Source organism: Microtus pennsylvanicus, chromosome 8 (genome assembly GCF_037038515.1).
Source record: "Microtus pennsylvanicus isolate mMicPen1 chromosome 8, mMicPen1.hap1, whole genome shotgun sequence".
NCBI classification, from domain to species: domain Eukaryota; kingdom Metazoa; phylum Chordata; class Mammalia; order Rodentia; family Cricetidae; genus Microtus; species Microtus pennsylvanicus.
In genome coordinates this window covers 23,550,659-23,571,905 of record NC_134586.1, presented here as the reverse complement: position 1 = coordinate 23,571,905, position 21,247 = coordinate 23,550,659, and the positions used below count along the sequence as shown (strand labels likewise).

The 21,247-nt window shown below is 54.9% G+C and overlaps 2 protein-coding genes across 8 annotated transcripts; one reads left to right on the top strand and one right to left on the bottom strand.

Moving 5' to 3' along the window:
• The first annotated feature begins 338 nt into the window (after nucleotides 1–338).
• Nucleotides 339–16,210, top strand: Iffo1 (intermediate filament family orphan 1). Of its 4 annotated transcripts, XM_075982732.1 has the most exons (10): nucleotides 340–1,154; nucleotides 4,729–4,789; nucleotides 4,905–5,000; nucleotides 6,053–6,193; nucleotides 6,462–6,470; nucleotides 7,262–7,446; nucleotides 7,664–7,784; nucleotides 8,044–8,139; nucleotides 13,531–13,661; nucleotides 15,268–16,210. In XM_075982732.1, the coding sequence occupies exons 1-10, from the start codon at nucleotides 376–378 to the stop codon at nucleotides 15,371–15,373; spliced, it is 1,725 nt and encodes a 574-aa protein (XP_075838847.1). In that variant the 5' UTR covers nucleotides 340–375; the 3' UTR covers nucleotides 15,374–16,210. The 4 variants fall into 4 exon arrangements, with proteins under 4 accessions (XP_075838846.1, XP_075838847.1, XP_075838844.1 ...); XM_075982731.1 differs by lacking the exon at nucleotides 6,462–6,470 and having other exon boundaries at nucleotides 339–1,154; nucleotides 7,286–7,446; nucleotides 8,041–8,139; nucleotides 15,272–16,210; XM_075982729.1 differs by lacking the exon at nucleotides 6,462–6,470 and having other exon boundaries at nucleotides 7,286–7,446.
• Nucleotides 16,211–16,648: 438 nt separating this feature from the next.
• On the bottom strand, nucleotides 16,649–21,247 carry Gapdh (glyceraldehyde-3-phosphate dehydrogenase). Of its 4 annotated transcripts, none has more exons than XM_075982735.1 (8): nucleotides 20,280–21,247; nucleotides 20,008–20,048; nucleotides 18,164–18,263; nucleotides 17,886–18,083; nucleotides 17,591–17,788; nucleotides 17,275–17,505; nucleotides 17,010–17,191; nucleotides 16,649–16,914 (listed from the first exon to the last, which is right to left on the bottom strand). In XM_075982735.1, exons 2-8 carry the CDS (start codon nucleotides 20,028–20,030, stop codon nucleotides 16,845–16,847), a joined length of 1,002 nt encoding a protein of 333 aa, XP_075838850.1. In that variant the 5' UTR covers nucleotides 20,031–20,048; nucleotides 20,280–21,247; the 3' UTR covers nucleotides 16,649–16,844. The 4 variants fall into 4 exon arrangements, with proteins under 4 accessions (XP_075838850.1, XP_075838851.1, XP_075838849.1 ...); XM_075982736.1 differs by having other exon boundaries at nucleotides 21,178–21,247; XM_075982734.1 differs by having other exon boundaries at nucleotides 20,194–20,328.

Below are 21,247 nucleotides of genomic sequence, written 5' to 3'. Positions count from 1 at the left end.
AGGAAAAGCCAAAGAATCATATCCAGGGTTACTGGGGAGAAGAAGACAGCAGGGATGTAGGGAAGACGATCTTCCGCTGCTGGTGTCTACTGGGTACCAGAGGTGAAATCTTAGGCTGTGGCCAGCTCCCTAGGGAAGTGCTAGTCAGGCTTCCTTCTAGTGTTGACTCCACGCCCGCCCAGACTCAGACCCGGAAAGGTCCAGGGCTAAACCTCTAGTGAGGGCCTTTCATTGGCTTCCGCTGGTCCCGCCCTCATAACCTCTGCCCTCCTACCGGCCTGTCTGATTGGCTGATTGTATCCCGCAGGCGCCTTATTGGCTCTTATCCTCTCCCTCTGCTGCACTGGTCTCCATCTCCCAGCAGTAGGCGCAGCCATGAATCCGTTATTCGGTCCTAATCTCTTCCTCCTACAGCAGGAGCAGCAGGGCTTGCCCGGGCCGCTGGGGGACCCCCTGGGAGGTGACCACTTTGCCGGGGGAGGGGACCTGCCCCCGCCTCCGCTTGCCTCGGCGGGTCCCACTGCCTATTCGCCTCCCGGGCCTGGTCCGGCGCCCCCTGCAGCCATGGCTCTCCGCAACGACCTGGGCTCCAACATCAATGTACTCAAGACCCTGAACCTCCGATTTCGCTGCTTCCTAGCCAAGGTACACGAGCTAGAGCGCCGGAACCGGCTGCTGGAGAAGCAGCTGCAGCAGGCTCTGGAGGAGGGTAAGCAGGGCAGGCGGGGCCTGGCCCGCCGCGACCAGGCGGTACAGACCGGCTTCATCAGCCCGATCCGGCCCCTGGGGCTGCCCCTGAGCTCCCGGCCGGCTGCTGTGTGCCCCCCGTCAGCGCGGGTGCTGGGCTCCCCCGCCCGCTCGCCAGCCGGACCCCTCGCATCCTCTGCGGCCTGCCACACATCATCCTCCACCTCCACCTCTACCTCCACCTCCTTCTCCTCGTCGACCCGTTTCATGCCCGGCACTATCTGGTCCTTCTCACACGCCCGCCGGCTTGGACCGGGACTGGAACCCACGCTGGTACAAGGGCCTGGCCTGTCGTGGGTACACCCCGACGGGGTGGGCGTTCAGATCGACACCATCACCCCTGAGATACGCGCACTGTACAACGTGCTGGCCAAAGTGAAGCGGGAGCGGGACGAATACAAGCGGAGGTAGGGATCTGAAAAGTAGGGACAGGGTTCACGACATGCCACATATAGACACGAAAGGGCAGGGAGTTGGGGGGGGGGTGTCCCAGACCCGGGAACTGGGGGCCCAACAGTCATGGCAACAAGAGTGAAGTTCCTGCTGTGAGAGCGAGGAGCTTGGAAGGAATTGGATGCAGGGGCTGCAGTCCACAGACAGTTCCCATCAGACTCCTGACTAGAAGCATTCTAGAAGGACCTTGGGATCTGCTACTTTTCTTCCTTCTGGCACGTCTCCCTGTCTCATGCAGGCTGCAGTGTTTGCATGACTCTGCTAACTGTGGGGTGTTGTGTTGTCTGAAAGGGAGACAGAGCCGAGAGAGCTTCACCTCTGTGGGTCTTGTCTGGCCAGCCTCAGACCTTGGGACAGTTTCAGAATATAAACTCCACACTTGAGGCGAGGGATGTAGTTTTAATTTTGGAGGAAGAGTAAGTGAAACCGGAAGGTGGTAGTGAGGAAGGGATCATCTGCCCAGGACTTTTCCCATAAGGCAAAACCAGGTCTCACCTTGGTTCCGTATGAGAGATTCAGGGGCTCCAGAGCCTAAAGGCATTGATTGCTTGGACCAAACAGACAGGAAAAGAGAGAAGGAAGGGGCACAGACTGTCCTAGGACAAGAAGGGATGGCTGTCGTCATAGGGCTGGTAGAGAGGTCATCTCAGAAAAATCGGGAACAGAGAGCCAGCAGGGGGATGGAATAAAAAAAAGTTGGGGAACATGGGCACACCCTACAGTAATAAGGGTGTCTCAGGGCCAGCCCAGTGTATTCAGAGGGTAAAGGTTTGGCTTTCAGAGAGGAACCCCGCCCCCAACAGGTTAGCACAAGAGTTAGGAGGAAGGGATGTCACATTGGAATGTTGACTGTATACCAGGAGGATTCACTGGGTGGCTGGTAACCAGGCCATAGGACGGGATCACAGGCAGAGCGAGTGCTTGGAAGACTGACCAGGCTGTGACTGAGGAGGAAGGAGATGGCAGCTAGAGAGACCTAGGCTTATCCAGTTTCTTATCTAATATGACCCTTTTGGGGTTAGCCTGCACTACTTGTGCAGGCCAACGTGGCAGGGATTGTTCTTGGTCAGCTGTGTGTGGGGACCATCTGGAGGCCCTGAGAACACAGTGCTGGGTCTGGGATGACCTTCAGGGCTTGGTAACCTGTGAGCATCCACCCAGTTACATGCAGCAGCAGGCTCTCTGAAGTTCAGCCCTCACACTGGTGTCCATGACTTTGGCCCGTCTTTGGGCTTTTAGTTGCCCCAGCATCTAAGTACCACCCAGAACTAGGCTGTGCCTGCCTCTAACCCCATAGAGCTTAACCCAGAATGGAACACTGGTATTTCTAGGGTTCTGCCATAATCCTAGGAACAGCTGCTCTTCCCCAGGGCAGCTTTTAAAACAGAGGCTGTTTGTCCTTGGTGCAGCTGTTCAGGGCAGCAGAGTTATCCCTTGGGGACTGATTGTCTCATTGCCCTGCAGCACATTGCTTAGACGTGCAGGGCCCCGTGGCTACACTTGCGAGGTATGCGACAGCCTTCTGCCCCAGCCCCTGCCTTCCTTCGGGGCTCATTATAGCAACACTGGGCTCCGCATCTTCAGCCTGGACAGCTTGGGAAGCTCGAGTTCTAGACAGGGCAGGCGGGAAGCCTCACCCCAAGTCCTGTTTTTAGCTCCTCTGCCTGTGTGTCCTTTTCCTGGGGTTCAGTTTTTCCAAGACAAGAGGAGACCCTCACTTTTTCTCTTTAATGCAGAGATAGGGTTTATTTGCAAGTGAGGCCTCTGGTAAATGCAGGATGTACAGAAATTGCCCAAATTCTACCCAAGTTATGGGAACCTTGCAAAAAAAGAAAGAAAGAAAAAGGCAAGAGTTGGATGGCCGTCTGACTGCACGCATTTGTGTCTGGGTGGAGAGCAAGGAGAACTCTCCTGAGCGCCCAGATGAGTCGTTTTCAGATCTCTCCTGTGTGGTCCAGCTCATTACTCAGCATCCTGCCTAACGCTCGCATGTCTTACTTGGATTTATTGAGTTCCTTATTAAATAGGATTTCTGGCGCTCCCTGATGCGTCTTGGCCAGGGTTTTAACTTCTTGTCAGTCCGGTGGGCTTCCTCCAGAGACGCACAGACTCTGGGCGCACGGGAGGCCCCTTCCCATACCTGCATGTTATAGATGAAGAAACCGAGGCCCAGCAAAGATGAAGGTCTCATCTAAGAAAGTGTATGGCATAAGGCTGTCAGTCTGTCATCACTAGGACGAAAGCAGAAGCAGATGCGGGCTGGCGGGGAAGGGGATAGGGGCTGAGGGAGGACAAGAGCTGAGCCGCATGGTCAGCAGGGTGGTGCTGGGCTGGCCGCCTCTTCCCCCAGCCAGCTGGGAGGGGCAGCTGCTGCGGAGTTATTATTAGGGACACTGCAGTGCGGCTGTGGCTGTGAGAGCAGAGACATGGAACCTGAGAGGGTGAGGGGCAAGGAGAGGCGTGAAGGGCCACAGACTGCAGAGGCTCTCCTCCGCTGCTCCCTTCCCTCTCCTCTTATGCTGAGCCTTCTCCTTCAGCTCCCTTGCCCTCCTTTCTGAGGCCAGAAGGATTCTATGCGGAAAACAGCCGGAAGTGATGAGCTCACGCACTGAGGCTTAGCCCGGCCACTGACTCAGCCAACCTCGGGTTCTAAATCTACAGAGCCAAACCCCGCCCCACCTTCCATCTCTATGACAGGATGGAACGTGCACTTAGCCCTGGGTAATGCCCCGCAGACTCTGCCCCATGGCAAGTGTGTCTTCCAAGCTCCTGTTGATCTCTGGTTTGAACCCAGGCTTGAGAGATGCTATGCTGTTTATGGGGGCCTTCGTACCCTCTGGTTCCCTGCCCCTTGGGTGTGACTACTTAGCCACCCCTAGCTTCTGATAGCCACTTCTTTCACACTGCTGGGAGGACATCACGCCAGCCCTGTGACCTTCTTGTAGCTCACTTCAAGGGGCTGGGTGGGGAAAGACTTTGTCCCCCACAAGACTGCTGAGCAGCTCTTGATCCTGCCTGTGTCCTGCAGATGCTTCACAGGTTTAAGTGGTACCCAGGAGGCAGGGCAGCAGGCTAGCAAGCTCTGTTCTGTGCGGGCAGGAACGGGAGACCGGATCTGTGCCACTGAAGGTGGGAGACTGGGCTGAGGCGGGGGACATGGTAGACTGGTGTGGGCAGGAGGAGGGGGGATGAGTCCAGCCAGGCAGCTGGCGGAACTGGGCCCACGTGGGGATGGGTACTGCAGAGAGCCAAAGTGGTGGCAGTTGTTCTTAAATATAGTTCCTGGTACACGGTCCGGAGGTTCTGGCCAGACAGTTGGTGAGCTCGGCCCTTGCCAGGAAGTATGGAGCCACCCAGCAGCTGCAGCTGTCCACTGGCTGGCGGCCCATGTATTCTCGTCTCCACGAATTCCCATCCAGGGAGCTAGACCTGGGGTCTGATCTGGGCCTGGGGGGGGGGGGGGGACAGGAGCTGGAGTGGCAGGAGGGACTCCAGGTCTGTTCTCTCCCCCTTCCCCATGTCTGTCAGGTGGGAAGAGGAGTACACAGTGCGGATCCAGCTGCAGGAGCGAGTAAACGAGCTCCAGGAGGTGAGGGCGGCCACCCTGCAGCCCCTGCTTCCCCACAGCACCACTGAGCCTGAGCCCTGCCCCTCCCATACTTTCCCACATTGACATCGTGCCCCCCCTTTCCTCCTGGCTGTAGGAGGCCCAAGAGGCTGATGCCTGCCAAGAGGAGCTGGCCATGAAGGTGGAGCAGCTGAAAGCCGAGCTGGTGGTCTTCAAGGGCCTCATGAGTAACGTGAGTGCAGACTTGCCTCTCGGCTCTCAGGGACCCTCCGGTGGCCTGCCACCCCTGCCCGTTGGTGGTCGGTGTCCCGTGTGCCACCTTCTCCCCTCACTTTCCCACCCTTTCAGGGTTCTGCTCTTTGTCACTGTCTTCTTCCAGCAGACAAAGAAGCTGTTGTCGCGTCACAAGCAGGGTGGGTGGCCTCGCCGTTACAAGAGGTTGTTAAGGAGTTAATGAGAGCACAACTCTGTGCTCTCTGGTGGCTCATACCTGTAACCCTAGCATTTGAGAGGTGGAGACAGAACTGTCAGAAGGATGAGGGGTTCAAGGTCAGCATCAAAACAGAACAAAAGAATGTGCACAAATCTGAAGCCAGCTGCCTAGGCTCCTTTCCAAGTTCTGCCACTTGCTAGTTCTGTGGCCCTGAGCCTCCTCCTCCTCCTTCCCTGTACCTCCTCTCTGACCTCATCTGAGGAATGGAAAGCAGAAGGAAAGACTGTTCAGGGTTACCTTGATGAGGATAGTGCCCTGGCTGGTGCTCAGATGAGTGTCATCTGCCAGTACTTTCTCCACTCTTTTTTGTTTTGTTTTGTTTGAGACAGAGTTTCTCTGTATAATAGCCCTGGTTGTCCTGGAACTCGCTCTATAGACCAGGCTGGCCTCGAACTCACAGAGATCTGCTTGTCTTTGTACTGGGATTAAAGGTGTGCACACCACCTGGCTGTCACTCTTACCCCAGTGGTGTCTTTCATCTGTGGGAGCTTACGTTTCTGTAGGAGAGAAAACCGTGGTTGGTTCAAGGGAGGCCCCACTCATCCCAGCCTCAGCCTAGCCCTCCCATGTCTGTACTGCCTTAGGGGCTATTATCATGAGCTGCCCTGTGGACATGCACGGTGTAGGATGGGTCCCCGGGGAAAGGGACGCTGGTCCAGCAGGTCAGGGACTTTGTGGAGGAGGGGGCAGTGGTGTGCCACAAAGGACAAAGATCCTGCTGAGGTCTTATCTGTCCCAGCTGAGGGTGCTGAGCATCTCCTCACACTTCCTTCCCTGTGTTCCTGGTACAGAACCTGACAGAGCTAGACACCAAGATCCAGGAAAAGGCCATGAAGGTCGACATGGACATCTGTCGCCGAATTGACATCACGGCCAAGCTATGTGACTTGGCTCAGCAGCGCAACTGTGAGGATATGATCCAGATGTTCCAGGTGAGAGGCCTGAAGGCCACGGCTCCTAGGGGCTGGGCAGGCAGAGAGGCCTCTGTCAAAGCTGGCCTGAATCTCAGGCCCTGCGACCCTTCACCGCTGGGACACATCTTGGCCCCTGGGGCCCTTGGTGGGACTAGGTTGGGGGGCAAGGGACAGCCTCAGGAGAGAGATTTCGGAAGCCGTCTCTAACGCCATCTCCCCCTCCCCCCTCCTCTGTCTGCTTCTCTCCTCTCTGTTCCTCTCATCTTTTCTCTTGCTTTCTCCATAGAAGAAGCTGGTTAGTGTGAACTCACGCAAGCTTATTGTCCTGGTCCCGTCTCTAAGCCGCCCCACCCTGAGTTTTGAACCACTAGGCTCTTCAGCTAGATGTCCTCTTTCTGCTTTCCCTGCTCCTCCCGTCTTTAGTCTCCTCCTCGTTGGTTTTTCTTCCCTTTCCTTCACCCACTGGCCCTTCGGATCTGGATGTGATTCAAGTTCTCCGTAGTAAACCTCAGCATTTTCCTCGAAACCCAGACTGTTTTCCCTGGAGTCCTTTCATGAGAAAGACTACAAAACTAAGCAAACCCAATTCCTCTGTAGCCATTAAACCCCTCTTCTCTTTTTGTAAAGACTTACTGTATGTGTATGGGTCTTTTCCCTCCATGTCTGTGCACCAGGGGAGTGCCTAGTGCCCCAGGATGCCAGAAGAGGGCAGTGGATCCCTTGGAACTGGAGTTATGGAGGGCTCTGAGCCGCCATGTGGCTGCTGGGAATTGAACCTGGGTCCTCTGGAAGAGCATCCAGTGCTCGTAACTGCTGAGCCATCTCTCCAGCCCCCATTAAACACAATGTAGTCACCACAAGCCATTTCTCTCCTTAGCTTACTGCTCTGTTCTGTTTCTCCTTCCTTCTTTGTCCGCAGCCCTGCCCTGTCTGTGTGTCTGTCCATGTCTCGGTGACTGTCCTGTTTCTGTTCCTGTCATGTAACTGTGTGTCTTCTCTGTCTACCCCTCCCTTCCTGCTGGCCCTGCGCCACCCTGCGGCCTCCCTGCCCACCCTCTCCTCATGCACCCGGCCTCGCCTCTGTAGTCTCTACACTTGTCTCCCATCAAGGTCCCGTCCATGGGGGGGCGGAAGCGGGAGCGCAAGGCCGCTGTGGAGGAGGACACCTCCCTGTCGGAGAGTGATGGGCCCCCCCGCCAGCCCGAGGGGGACGAGGAGGAGAGCACAGCCCTCAGCATCAACGAGGAGATGCAGCGCATGCTCAGCCAGCTGTGAGTCCCGCAGGGCCATCCCAGCTGCCCACACCAGAAGCTGCCCTCATCACATATACCCCAGGCCTCTCCCAGGCCCCTGAAGCCAGCCAGCAGGTCCATCCCAGCTGCCCTTACCAGATGTCCTCAGTCCCCCGAGGCCGGAGCTCCCCTAGTGCCCTGTGCCCGCCCGCTCAGAGGCCCCAGTGCCCTTGACACCCAGGTTCCCTGTCTCTAGGAGGGAGTATGATTTTGAGGACGACTGTGACAGCCTGACTTGGGAGGAGACTGAGGAGACCTTGCTGCTTTGGGAGGATTTCTCAGGCTATGCCATGGCAGCCACAGAGGCCCAGGGAGAGGTAACCTCCTCCCCTTCTGGCCTTAGGCCCCTCAGGCTCTGCCTCTGTGTCCTGCCACATTGTCTCCCTCCCTGCCTCGCCTCATGCTATGTCCCCAGTGTGGCTTTCCTCTTCCCTCGGCTCCTCCCCACTCCCCTCTGTATCCTTCTCTCTCTTCTTCTCCTCTAACCAGACTTTCTCTCTTCCCTCCTTGGCCCATGGAATGCCCCGCTCCTGTCCCTCCCTGGCTGGCTGCCCCCCACTTCTCTTTCTCCAGCAGCAGCAGGAAGATAGTCTGGAGAAGGTGATTAAGGATACTGAATCCCTGTTCAAAACCCGGGAGAAGGAATATCAAGAGACCATTGACCAGATAGAGGTAAGGGTGTCGGCAGTGGGGGCTCCGTTCCTGGGACTCACAAGCCAGGCTGTAGGGATGGTAAGGGTGTCGGCAGTGGGGGCTCCGTTCCTGGGGCTCACAAGCCAGGCTGTAGGTGTGCTGCTGGCCTCGTCCCTGCTAGACCCCACAACCAGGACCCCTCCACTGCTGACAGGCGGCGTGCAAACCCCCAGTTGTGGTAGTTCTGCTGGACCCTTGAGACCTCAGGCTCTAGAGGCAGATGTGGGTTCAAGTCTTGGCTCCATCACCACTTGGAACAGATCTTTTGTCTTCCTTCCTTCTTTTCTGATCACTTTACACTCATGTATGTGTTTGCCAGTGGGTGTGTGTGGAGGTCAGAGGAGGAGACATCTTGAGGAAGTGAGTTCTCTCCTTCTACCGTGTGGGTCTCAGGGATCAAGTTTAGGTTGTCAGACTTGGTGGCTTATGCCTTTACCTGCTGAGCCATCACTCACCAGCCCCTTATTCTTTCTTAATTTTGGGGCGGGCTGTGATAGGGTTTCTCTGTTGTTCTGGCTGTCCTTGAACTCCCTCTGCAGACCAGGCTGACCTCGAACTCAGTGACCCACCTGCCTCTGCCTCCTGGGTCTGGGATTAAAGGTGTGCACCCCCACTCCTGGCTCCCTTGTTCTTTTTGAGTACCTCTTTCATTATTTATGTATTTATTTATAAGTTCTTGTCTTGTAGTCTAGGTTGGTCTCCAACTCCTGGTCCTTCTGCCCCCAATCCCCATTTGCTAGGATTATGGGTGTGAGCTACAACATTTCAGCTTTGCAATGTGTGTGTGGGGGGGCATGCAGATGTGCACACACATGTGTGTAGAGACCAGAAGACAAACCTAATGTTGTGCTTTAGGTGTGGTTAGCTTTTTTTTTTTTTAATTTTATTGAGAAAAAGAAAAAAAAGTTTCAGCCTCCTCCCAGCCTCCCATTTCCCTCCCCCACCTCCCACCCTTCTTCCCCTCCCCCCACTCCTCTCCCCCTCCCTCTCCAGTCCAAAGAGCAGTCAGGGTTCCCTGCCCTGTGGAAAGTCCAAGGTCCTCCCTCCTCTGTCCATGTCTAGGAAGGTGAACATCCAAACTGGCTAGGCTCCCACAAAGCCAGAACATGAAGTAGGATCAAAACCCCGTGCCATTGTCCTTTTTTTGTTTAAGATTTATTTATTATGTATACAGTTCTGCCTGCATGTATGGCTGCAGGCCAGAAGAGGGCGCCAGATCTCACTATAGGTGGTTCGGAGCCCCCATGTGGTTGCCTGGAACTGAACTAGGACCCCTGAAAGAGCAGCCAGTGCTCTTAACCTCTGAGTTGTCTCTCCAGCCCAGGTGTGGTTAACTTTAAAAGACAAAAAAAAAAATTGAGATGGTCTCTTGCTGGTCTGGAACTTCCCGAGTAGGCTATGCAGGCTGGCTAGGGAGCTCTAGACTCTAGACTCCACCTGTCTGTGCCTCCTGCAGGATTACAGTGTGCACTGCACTGTCTAGCTTTTCTCACACAGGCTTTGGATCCACTCAGGTCTCAGCTCATCAGATAAGCGCTTTGCTGGGTGAGGTGTACTAGCTAGCCAGCTCTTGTTCCTTTTTAGTTCTTTGATACAGGCTCTCACACACATGCGTGCACACACTTGTTCTCTCTCTCCTCTTTTCTAAGTGTCTTTTTTTATTACTGTTTGTGTGTTTGTGTGTGTGTGTGTGTGTGTGTGTGCGTGCGCCCCTGGAGGTCAGAAGAAGGCCTCAGCCCCCCTGGAGCTGGAGTTCACAGGTGACCGCGAGCCTGACATGGGTGCTGGAAAACAAATTTAAGTCCTCTGCAAGAGCAGGGAGTGCTCTTCACTACTGAGCCACCTCTCTAGGTTCCCATACAGGGTCTTTCTGTGCTGCCAAGCTGGTATCAAACTGGAGGCAATTCTCCTGCCTCAGCCTGCTGAGTGCAGGAGTTACAGATGCTTGCTGCCATGCTAAGCTTGGGCCTGCCTCTTGATTTGTCAGATGGAGACGGATGTCTCTCCCTGCAGGCTGGGTTAGTAGGACGATCAGATAGAGTGAGACACGTGGCGCATAGGGCAGGGTCTGGCAGCCTGGTGTGTCGCACTGCACTGTTGACTGGGAACACCCTAAGTCCTGTACTGCTCAGAGGAGCTCCTGCTCAGCCTTGAGCTCCTGGGGGAATCTCTCTTTTGGTCTTGAGCCTTGGGGAGTCCTTTATAAATGGTGATAGAGTAGGGGTTGGACTGGCCTGCTGAGGTAGGTTTGTAGAGAGGAGGTCCCTGGCAGAGGAGCCTCGGGTGGGGCTTCTCTATGAATGAGGCTGGAGACGTGTGCGTCCAGCCTCCGTGGAGGTCCTCTGGGGCATTCCCATGCCTATAGGGTGCCTTCTGAGAATGAACTTTGGAAGTTACTTTCCTGTGTTCTCATGTCCCAGCGCATGTCAAATGGTCGTACTCTCCTAAGCAAACGAGGGAAATTCTGAGTTTCAGAGGCCCAGCCAGTGTTCTGCCCCTAGCTGAGGTTTGTGTGGGGACAGGTTACTCCTGTATACTCCTCCTACTGCCTGCCTCCTCCTTCCCCTTCCCTGCCCTCCCTCCCTGACTTATGCCAACCTTTTCAGGATTCCAGGCCTTCAGCCAGGTAGGGCTCTGAGCACAGTGACTGGGGCTGCCCTTGGGCCACAGATGCCTAGTTGTCAACATGACCTGGTGAGACAAACAAGAGCCTCCTGGGCTGGGACTCTAACCGTGTGAAACCTGAGTTTAATCCCAGCACCACATGGAACCGGATGTGGTAGTGCGAGCCTGTAGTCCAAGCACTTGGGAGGCAGGGGCATGACCAGAGGTCCACGCGCATCATCCTCAGCTACGTAACAAGTCTGAGGCCAGCCTGGGCTACATAATCCTTGTCTTAGAAAAAAAAAATCTGAAGGGGAAACATGGATCTGGAGCTGTTTCTAAGCTGTGGGACTTCTGTCCTCTCCTGGAAGAAAGGTGAAGAAAGCTCACTTGGTGGCTTTGAGGCAGGGCTGCTCCTGGGGTATCTGTAGTAGCTTATCTTTGTGACCCTTGATCCCTGTTACTGAGGAAGAGCAGCCCGGTTACTGGATGGTAAACTCATGATAGGTTGGAGTTTTCTCCCATGGCCCTGGCTCCTCCCATCTCTCCCATCTACCTCCACTGCTCTGATCTCCCACGCTGAGTCTGGACTTGCGGGGTGTGTGTGTGTGTGTGTATGTGTGTGTGCGTGTATGTGTGCGCGCGCGTGTGTGTGTGTGTGTGCGCGCGCGCGTGTTTGTGTGTGCGTGCGTATGTGTGTGTGTGCGTGTGTGTGTGTGCGTGTGTGTGTGCGTGCATATGTGTGTGTGCGTGTGTGTGTGTGCGTGTGTGTGTGCGTGCGTGTGTGTGTGCGTGTGCGTGTGTGTGTGTGACCTGTTGAAGACGTCCTCTGTAATATGCATCTTCCCCTTCAGTGTTTAAATTAGGGTGAAGTGTGGACTCACAGAGGCTGTTGTTGGTAGTGCTGCCTGGGTGTTGAGAGGCCATTTGTGCTTCACTTCCGTTGCCTAGAAGAATGGGTTCTAGCCTTATCCCCTGCAGTCTTCCTGGGGAAGGAGGGAGGGAGAGAATGTGCGCGCATGCACGCGTGTGTACAGGGCAGCTGACCTCTGACCTGGAGTATCGTATTTTCCTCACTGGTACACAGACTCCTGTGGGAACAAGCACCCCTTTCAAGCCAGCTGTCCACTAGATGACCCAGAATGCCAGTGTCCTGGCTGCCCCTTTGTCTGCTCCTGTTCCTCGTTTCCTTCTTTCTGCCCATTCCCACCCTCCGGCCCGTTTGCATTTGTTGCGGGTGGCTTCCCCACTCCTTATTCGCATGCCTTTCTTTGGCTCCCAGGCAGCCAAGCAAATCACCCCATGGCGTTTGGGCCTACCCTTCTGGCCCCTGGCCTTTGCACACAAAACAAAGAGGCAGCAGATTTGTCTCTGGCCTAGATTCTTTTCTGCCTCAGCCCACTTTTCCTCTGCCTCCAACATTGGCTGCTGAGGCAGCTCTGGGAGGAAGATTTTTCTTGGTGCAGGTATCCCATTTGTTCCACGCGAAACTTCTGAAATCAAGATAGATCTTGTAATCACTCAGTGTGGAATGTCTCTCCTGTTGTGGGGGGTGGGTTATGAATGAGGAACGAAATGGACTGAACGCTCTAAACACAAGCCAGCCTTGCTCCACTGCGGTGACTCTGGGCCACTCCACAGTGAAGTAGCGCTAACGGAGGCAACTCCTCTCCAGAGGTACATCTCCTGACTCCTTTGTTTTTTGAGACAGCCTCTCCTGTGGTTCAAGCTGGCCTCAAACTTGCTATAGACCAGGCTGATCCTCAACTTCTGATCCTCCTGCCTCCACCTCCCTAGCTGGGATTGCAGACACATGTCACCAGGTCCAGTTTAATGTGCTGGGGACCAAACCTTTGGTTTTGTTGCGTGAAAGGCAAGCACACTGCCAACTGAGCTACACTGCAAGCCTCTCCACACCTATAAATGCTTTTTTAAAAATTAAATTTATTATTATTATATGTCCGTGTCCACATGCCATGGTGCATGTGTGGAGGTCAGAGAGCAATATGGCCTTCGTTCTGCCCTTCTACCCTATGGGTCCCTGGTATCAAATTCAGATTGCCAGGCCTGCGCAGCAGGTGCCTTATCCGCTGAACATCTGGCTACTCCTGTCCTGTGTCCCCGCCATCCCCAGTATTTTCTTTCTTTGGTTTTAGTTAGTTTGTTTGTTTTGGTTTTTCAAGACAGGGTTTCTCTGTGTAACAGCTAAGGCTGTCCTGAAACTAGCTCTGTAGACCAGGCTGACCTCACACTCGCAGAGATCTGCCTGCCTCTGCCTCCTGAGTGCTGGGCTTAAAGGCATGCTCCACCACCATGCTCAGCTTCTTTCCCCTTTTTGAGACCAGGTTTTACTATTTAGGTCTTAGGTTTACATGAAACTGCCCTTGAAATCAAGGTCCTCTGACTTGGCTGCCGAGGGTGGAGCTATGGACATGCTCAGTGTGCTATGTTCTTATTGCTCCCTTAGAAAGAATTGAGGCATCTAACTGACTCTGGGAGTGGGAGAGAGAGTAGAGATCCCCGGGAAAGGGGTGAGTGCGGAGCACCCATCCCGCGTGCCTGTGCCTTCGCCTAGCCAAAGTGAAGGTCTGGAGTTCGATTGCCAGTAGCTGCCCCACCCCCCAGTGGGAAGGCAGGCAGTTGTGGTGTACTTGATGCTTTCTGCCACTGTGTGACTGCCCCATCCAGGGGCCCAGCTGGTGCTCTAATCCCGTCTGCCCTGGGCTCGCTAACCTCCTCATCCCGCCCTGCCCTACTTGACTGCAGCTGGAGCTGGCCACAGCCAAAAATGACATGAACCGCCACCTGCACGAGTACATGGAGATGTGCAGCATGAAGCGGGGCCTGGATGTGCAGATGGAGACCTGCCGCCGGCTCATCACACAGTCGGGGGACCGGTAAGGGGCTGCCCTGATGACCTGTGGCCAGTGACTGGCTCACCTGTAGGCGTGGCCCGGATTGATAGCTTCCTCTCCCTGCTCTGGTGGTCAGATGAAGCCTACCAGTGTCCCAACTCTGAGTGTCTGAGAGCCAAAACCTGACCAGGAAGGAAGAGATACAGAGGCAGGTTTTTCTGCAAAGCCAAAAATCATGATTTGTGTACTTGACCTTATGTACGAGTAAATTTGGGTTTGGGGGATATAGCTCAGTTGTAGAGTACTTATGTAGCCTGTCTGAGGCCTTGTGCATGCGCGCTTACACACACACACACACACACACACACACACACACACACACAGAGAGAGAGAGAGAGAGAGAGAGAGAGAGAGAGAGAGAGAGAGAGAGAGAACTTAAAAAAATATGGAAGCTGGAGAGGGGTCACTGGTTAAGAGCACTGACTCCTCTTTCAGAGGACTTGGGTTCAATTCCCAGCATCCACATGACACAGCTGTCAGTAACTCCAGTTCCAGGCAGGACTTCTGACACCTTCACACAGACATTCATGTAGGCCAACACCAATGAACACAAAAATAAATTCTATAAAAAATAAATCTCCCCCCATCAATTATCACATGTACTCACTCATAGGTGGTTTTTAAACATAAAGCAAAGAAAAACCAGCCTACAAACCACAATCCCAGAGAACTTGGACAACAATGAGGACACTAAGAGAGACTTCTTACAAAGATCTAATCTACATGGGAAGTAGAAAAAGACGAGATCTCCTGAGTAAATTGGGAGCGTGGAGACCTTGGGGGAGGGTTGAAGGGGAGAGGCAGGGAAGGGAGCAGAGAAAAATGTAGAGCTCAATAAAAAGAAAAGAAAAATAAATCTGTAACTCAGACATAGTGGCCCACGTCTGCAGTCCCCGTCTTGGAAGGTTGAGGCAGAAAGATTGTCAAGAGGCTGACCTGGACCGCAGTAGCAAAACCTTGTCTCAAACAAAAGGAAACAAAAAGCAACAGTAACGATAAGGCCTACCCTACGGAACCACAGTCAGGCAGGTGTCCCAGGCAGGTGGATTGCCACAAGTACTAGGCCAGTCTCCCCTCTATATAGAGTTCCAGGCCAGCAAGGGATGGATACTGAGACCCTGTCTCAGAGAAATCAAAAACCCCAGCCCACTCCCTCGAATTCCACTAAGCCGGGCACAGTGTGTGTGCTTACTGGGTTCAGTGGCCTTTGCTTGTCACCCCAGCTACTTTTGAGGCAAAAGGATTGCTTGCACCCAGGAGTTTGGGTTCAGCCTTGGCAAAAGTGAGATATCTGTGTCCCGTCCATCCCCCCCCCCCCCATTACAAGAGGCTGGGCACTAGTGTCAGTAAGTATGGGCTCCGGGCTGTGATCTGAGACTTTTCTGATCTCCAAGCCTCTCAGAGCCTCTAAGAGGGGAGTTGTTCCCCATCAAGGTGAATAGGGACGAGTCTTCTCACCCCGCTTCCCTGCTTCCCTGCCTGGCATCCAGCTGCTGCCTCCCAAATGATAAGGCTATGAGCCGGAGAGCGTGCAAGCCTCCTTAGGCTTTCTGCTTGCTCCAAGGTGACATCTGCTGTTTTTTTCTAGGAAGTCTCCTGCTTTCACTGCGGTCCCGGTTAGCGACCCGCCGCCACCGCCAAGCGAAACTGAGGACTCCGATCGCGATGTCTCATCTGATAGCTCCATGAGATAGGGGTCACTGCCTGACTCCCCAGAGCTCACTGAGGCAGGGGTGGGGTGTGCAGAGGACTGTCTTGTGCTGCTGCATGAAGCCTGGCCCTGAGCTGCCTCCTCCCCAGAGTTCCCGGGGTATCTGGAGCTAGGCTTGACCCCACCCTTCCTGGACAGCTCTCTCAGTGGGGACACTCCTGCCTTCACTTGGGGCTGTTTGCTACTTGTCCACCTTTGAAATGCTGCCAGACCACTTGTGATCCTCCCTTCCCCATTTTGTAAGAAATGCGATTCTGGGACCTGCCTGTTCTCCTGGGGCATCTTGGACTTTGGTACTGGTGCTAACTGGCCCAGGCACTTTTGTGAAGCAGGTTCATCTGGGAGTTGCTGAGGGCTCGTGCATCCTGTACATCTGGAGGAGGCTCTACTTTACCAGTAAGGCCTCAGAGGGAGGCAGGGCACCTGGCCTTGGGAAGTGAACTCGTGCCTGAGCTGAGAGGGGGTCCAGGAGGCAGACTCTGCTCAGAGGCGAAGGTGAAGCCCGGCCTGGCCTGCACGCAAGTGTGGTTGGACACACCTTCTCTCTAGGGATCAGCTGAGGGAGGGTCTCACAAAACCCACAGGTCAAGACGTTCTTGACGTTGGAAAGCAGGGGACAGTCAGGACGTCTCGGGAGAGGCCGTGGAATCTTCAACTAATGAAGGATATTTATTGAGCACTTCGTGTTGTTTTAAGCACTTTTTTTGAGACAAGGTTTTTGCTAACAGCACAGGATACCCTTGAACTCAGAGATTCTCCTGCCTCCGCCACTCCAGTGCTGGGATTGTTGGGATTAAAGGTATGGGCCACCACTGTCCCACCAGAGGCCTGATGTTGAGATCTTCATTAAAGGAAATGAGGTGCTAGATACAAGCCACTCACTGCCTTAGAACCAAAGCACCCTCAAGTGTCCACCAGGGGGCGTCATGAGACTCCTGGCGAATATCCAGCTCAGCTGTGTCAGGCTCCCCTGACTGATACATTCTTACTGTATTGGGCACCCTTCCAATTTCACCTAATCTAATGTCTGGAGAGCCAGGTACAACTGACCTTTGCTGATAAAAGGCACACACAGCCCTGAAACTCGGGCCAGACCCTACCCTATGGTTCCATTGTCAAGCCCTACCCATAACTGTGCCAGACACCTCAGGAAGGGCCACCTGGACTATGACAAGCGACAGCCATATGCACAAATAAGACGGAAACTTTCCCAACATTGCCTCCCTCCCCCGACCCTGTCTTTAGAACACCAAAGGAAGAGGGGTGCAATGAACTTTATTGATGGTATTCAAGAGAGTAGGGCTCCCTAAGCCCCCTCCTGCTATTCTGGGGGTCTGGGATGGAAACTGTGAGGGAGATGCTCAGTGTTAAGGGTTAGGACAGGGACTGCTCAGCAGCCGAGGACCTCTCTCTTGCTGTGTCCTTGCTGGGATGGGTGGTCCAGGGCGGGCTTCTTACTCCTTGGAGGCCATGTAGGCCATGAGGTCCACCACTCTGTTGCTGTAGCCGAATTCATTGTCGTACCTGGAGCACATTGGGAGGACAGTCAGTTAAGAGTTACTCTCTGGGCTGGCTACCAGGGGTGCCATTGCTTTGCCCAGTTTCTGATCCCCACATACCAGGAAATGAGCTTTACAAAGTTGTCATTGAGAGCAATGCCAGCCCCAGCATCGAAGGTGGAAGAGTGGGAGTCACTGTTAAAGTCACAGGAGACAACCTGGTCCTCAGTGTAGCCCAGGATGCCCTTTAGTGGGCCCTCGGATGCCTGCTTCACCACCTTCTTGATGTCATCATACTTGGCCTGTTGAGGGCAAAAATCAAGGTGACTACAAGCCCCAACCCCACCGCTAGTCAGCGACAACCCCCAGCCCACGGCAGACATACAGCTTTCTCCAGGCGGCATGTCAGATCCACGACGGACACATTGGGGGTAGGAACGCGGAAGGCCATGCCTGTGAGCTTCCCGTTCAGCTCTGGGATGACTTTTCCCACAGCCTTGGCAGCGCCAGTGGACGCAGGGATGATGTTCTGGGCAGCACCACGGCCATCTCGCCACAGCTTCCCAGAGGGGCCATCCACAGTCTTCTGGGTGGCCGTGATGGCATGGACTGTTGTCTGGAAAACATGGAGTAAGTGAGGTCTTGCAGGGCACCCACAGAAGGCTCCACCGCCAGGAGAGAGAAACAAATTAACTACATACCATGAGTCCTTCCACAATGCCAAAGTTGTCATGGATGACCTTGGCCAAGGGGGCTAAGCAGTTGGTGGTGCAGGAAGCGTTGCTGACAATCTTGAGGGAATTGTCATACTTGTCATGGTTCACACCCATCACAAACATGGGGGCATCGGCAGAAGGGGCGGAGATGATGACCCTCTTGGCCCCACCCTTCAAGTGGGCCTGTGTAAGAGAAAGTTGGTTTCAGACCCGGTTCTTCCTAATTTTTAAGGCACCAAATTGCAGGGTTCCCCTCATCTCTAGCCTAGCAGGCACCTACCCCAGCCTTCTCCATGGTGGTGAAGACACCGGTAGACTCCACAACATACTCGGCGCCGGCATCCCCCCATTTGATGTTGGCGGGATCTCGCTCCTGGAAGATGGTGATGGCCTTCCCATTGATGACAAGCTTCCCATTCTCAGCCTTAACTGTGCCTTTGAACTTGCCATGGGTGGAGTCATACTGGAACATGTAGACCTGGGGAAACAAGCATGGGCATCAGGGACTGGTTCAGCAGACGGTTCCCCCCTCCCGTTACCTGCAGGAGCAGCACCCACCATGTAGTTGAGGTCGATGAAAGGGTCATTGATGGCAACAACGTCCACTTTGCCAGAAGTGAAGGCAGCCCTGGTAACCAGGCGTCCAATACGGCCAAATCTGAGGCAAGAGAACAAGGGGAGTGTCAGGGGTCTCCAGCCAGGCTGGGTCAACGAATGCTCACAGAAACCCCAGCCTACTGTGCGGCTCTAAGAACAAAGGCACGGCTCTTTCTATGGAGGTTCAGCACAGTATTGGAATGTAAGAAGCAGGAAATTCAAGTTTTGTTTAGAATTTCCTTTAATAAAGCTGGTAGAATACTCAGATGTAGAACCCAAATATAGGGCACATGCATCCTTAGAAGCCCCACGAGGCCTAATTTTATCTTCCATGAGCAGCTGAGGGCCGGTTGGGCTTTTACAGCACAGCCATAAAGTGGAGCTTTCTTTCCTGTCCAAGAGGTGAAATCAGGCTCAAAGCCTTGTCCAACACCCCCCCTCCATACCCCAGTCTGGGCACAAGCCTGGCACCCATCACCCCCACTACCCAGCAGGCTCTGGGAAGTTTGTTCCAGGCTGGCCTGGCTTCAGGCTACACCCCTGGACAGGAAGGACTTGTGCACTCAGCATCACCAAGCTCAAAGGGCAAGGTTAAAGGTCAGAATGAACAGCACAGGGTCAGCCCACCTGCTTCCCCCAAGTCCCTCCTCCTAAAGGGAAAGAGACCGAGAAAACCACTGGGCTCTCCAACCCCTAATCCCAGCACCTGTCTTTGCTAGCTAAAAATCAGAAGCAGGAGCAACAGATGTGTGTAGGGGCCAACAGGGTGGAAGAGCCCAGACCCCAGACACAGAAAGGTCAGCCGGCTAAATTTAACCTCCGATTAGGGTGGAGTGGGGAGATCTGGTTTCTGGAGGATGGAATAGGGAGAAGGGCAGGATCCCCAGGCTCAGAGACACCCAATCCACTTAGTGACCTTTACAGTCTGGCCTATAGGGTTTGGGAAGTCGAGGTTATGGGGGGAAGGGGCTGCCAGCTCCGGAGCCTTTTTCTGGTGGAAATTTTCTCTTCGGAACCACCATGACTCAGCCACCGCCTCCCTCCCCCCCCCCGCACTACGCCATCGCTACCACACCTTTGGAGCTGGGAAAAGGACAAGCGGACCTAAGTCTGCTTAAATTCTCAGAGAACAATCTAGAAAATGCATCCTATGCCCGAGGAGAATCAGGCTACTTGGAGGCTAATAAGACGAGACGGCTTGGGAGACAGCTCTCCCGAGAGCACGGAAGCCTTGCATCACCTGGCTTACAGGATAGAGGTGACTCCACCCGGCAAGAGGGAGTGGGAAGGTTAGTCACAAGCTAGAAAGGAGGAAGGCCCGAGGATGGTTTCCTAACGGTGGTTCATTCATTTCCTTCCCGTTTGCAACATGGCGGCGGCCAGTTACCCTAAGGGAAGCCAAGCCCTTGGGAGATGATGCGCCAAGAAGGGCGAACCATACATCCCCGTGCTACCCGAACGGGAGGAAGGGGGTGATGGGGGGAGGGGCTCCCCTCAGACACGTGACTACTCAGGGCGCGAAAGTAAAGAAAGAAGCCCCAGCCAGGGGATTAGGGGATAGATCCTGAGCAGGCGTGCGCGTGGGGGGTGGGGTGGTCCTCCTAGTGAGGACTCCCGGCTGCTCATCCCCCGCAAGGGCGGAGCCGGAGCCTTCGTCCGGTCAGATCGCTGACCTTGAGGTCTCCTTGTGTGCTAAGGCCACCTTTCCACCCCCCGACACTACTGCAAAGTCCCCGGGTCAGGTAGACCTGCGTACGCAACGGAGTGGGGTCCGGAGCCCCACCCTAGCCCAGCCCCGAACTCACCCGTTCACTCCGACTTTCACCATCGTGTCTCTGGAACGAGGCTGCGGGAGAAGAAAGTGAAATCAGCGTGGCCTGGTGCACCAGGCGACCTCCCCCCCACCCGCCACCATTCCCGCCGCTCGCCCCATCACGTCTTCCTCCAGCCCCTGCAATGCGGAGCTCCGGCTCGGACAGCGGAGCTCGCACCTGCGCTCCCAGACCCGGACAGCGCGCACCCCCTTCCCGGTTTCCGACCGTCCCAGGCCTTTTGGGGCCCACTCCGCGGTTTTCACCTGGCACTGCACGAAAAGAAGCGGCTGTCTCCAGAACAGGGAGGAGCAGAGAGCACCGGGGAGGGCTGCAGTCAGTATTTATAGAGACCGGAGCAGGGGGGGGAGATGATGACGCGCGCCCCGCCTCCCGCCCCGCTCAACCAGTCCCAGCACAAGGGCGCTGAGGCCTGAGGTACGTGCACCCGTAAAGCCGCGAGTAGCTGGGCCTCTCTCGTTTCCTCCCAACCCCCTCTCTTTGGACCCGCCTCGTTTTTGAAATGTGCACGCACCAAACGTGTGGGCTCGGGGATGAGAGGGGGAGGGGAACTGAGATTGCCTCGCTGGGGAGGTGACCTGGTGATGGGTCCCAGGATAAGACCGAGGGAATATAGACTATGGACTTAAGGACGTGGAGTGTGCACCCAGGACATCCAGGACCCAGAGACCTGAAAGTTGTCGCTGGAAAAAAGTGGGAGGACCTTGGGAGCTGCAGGAACGGGGGAAACAGAGCAGAAGTGTGGGTCTGCCCACAGCTGCACCATCGACCCTCTCCCCTTTTTGAAAAGGGTGCGGAAAAGTTGAGGATCTTCTCGTTGTTTTTCGGTAGTGACATAGACTAAAGCAGCAGAGCTGAAGAAAAGGCCCGGGAGGGGCGCTTTGCCTCCTGCGGGGGCCCTTCGCATTTGCGGTTCCACCCCCACTCCACCTCCCCTCCACCTCCTGGCTTCCATTTCTTGGGCCAGAGGCCAGGCTTGTGTACTGAACTGTGAGAGAGCAAGGGAAGAGGCCTGAAGGGGCGGTCCCTACGCCATAGGTCGGGATGCCCTGCAACCTGGAGACCTGATCATTAAGACTCACAAATACGCCTCTGTGTTCCCCAACTAAGGTCTAGGTTGGGGCCCCGGGATGAGGACAGTACCCTGGTTGTGGGTTGGGTTGGAGGAGGTTAAGAGGCCTTCCATAGTGTCCTTCCTCGGAACCTGCCGCCC

Excerpts from the sequence above, each read along its gene's own strand:
- Iffo1 (XM_075982732.1), top strand. The coding sequence starts at position 376 with ATGAATCCGTTATTCGGTCCTAATCTCTTCCTCCTACAGCAGGAGCAG. Across the intron at positions 5,001-6,052 it reads TCAAGGGCCTCATGAGTAAC|AACCTGACAGAGCTAGACAC; the intron begins GTGAGTGCAGAC and ends TTCCTGGTACAG. Across the intron at positions 7,785-8,043 it reads CCACAGAGGCCCAGGGAGAG|CAGCAGGAAGATAGTCTGGA; the intron begins GTAACCTCCTCC and ends TTTCTCCAGCAG.
- Gapdh (XM_075982733.1), bottom strand. The coding sequence starts at position 18,677 with ATGGGTGCCAGGCTTGTGCCCAGACTGGG. Across the intron at positions 18,264-18,648 it reads AGGCTTGTGCCCAGACTGGG|ATTTGGCCGTATTGGACGCC; the intron begins GTATGGAGGGGG and ends CTCTTGCCTCAG. Across the intron at positions 18,084-18,163 it reads TCATCGACCTCAACTACATG|GTCTACATGTTCCAGTATGA; the intron begins GTGGGTGCTGCT and ends TTGTTTCCCCAG.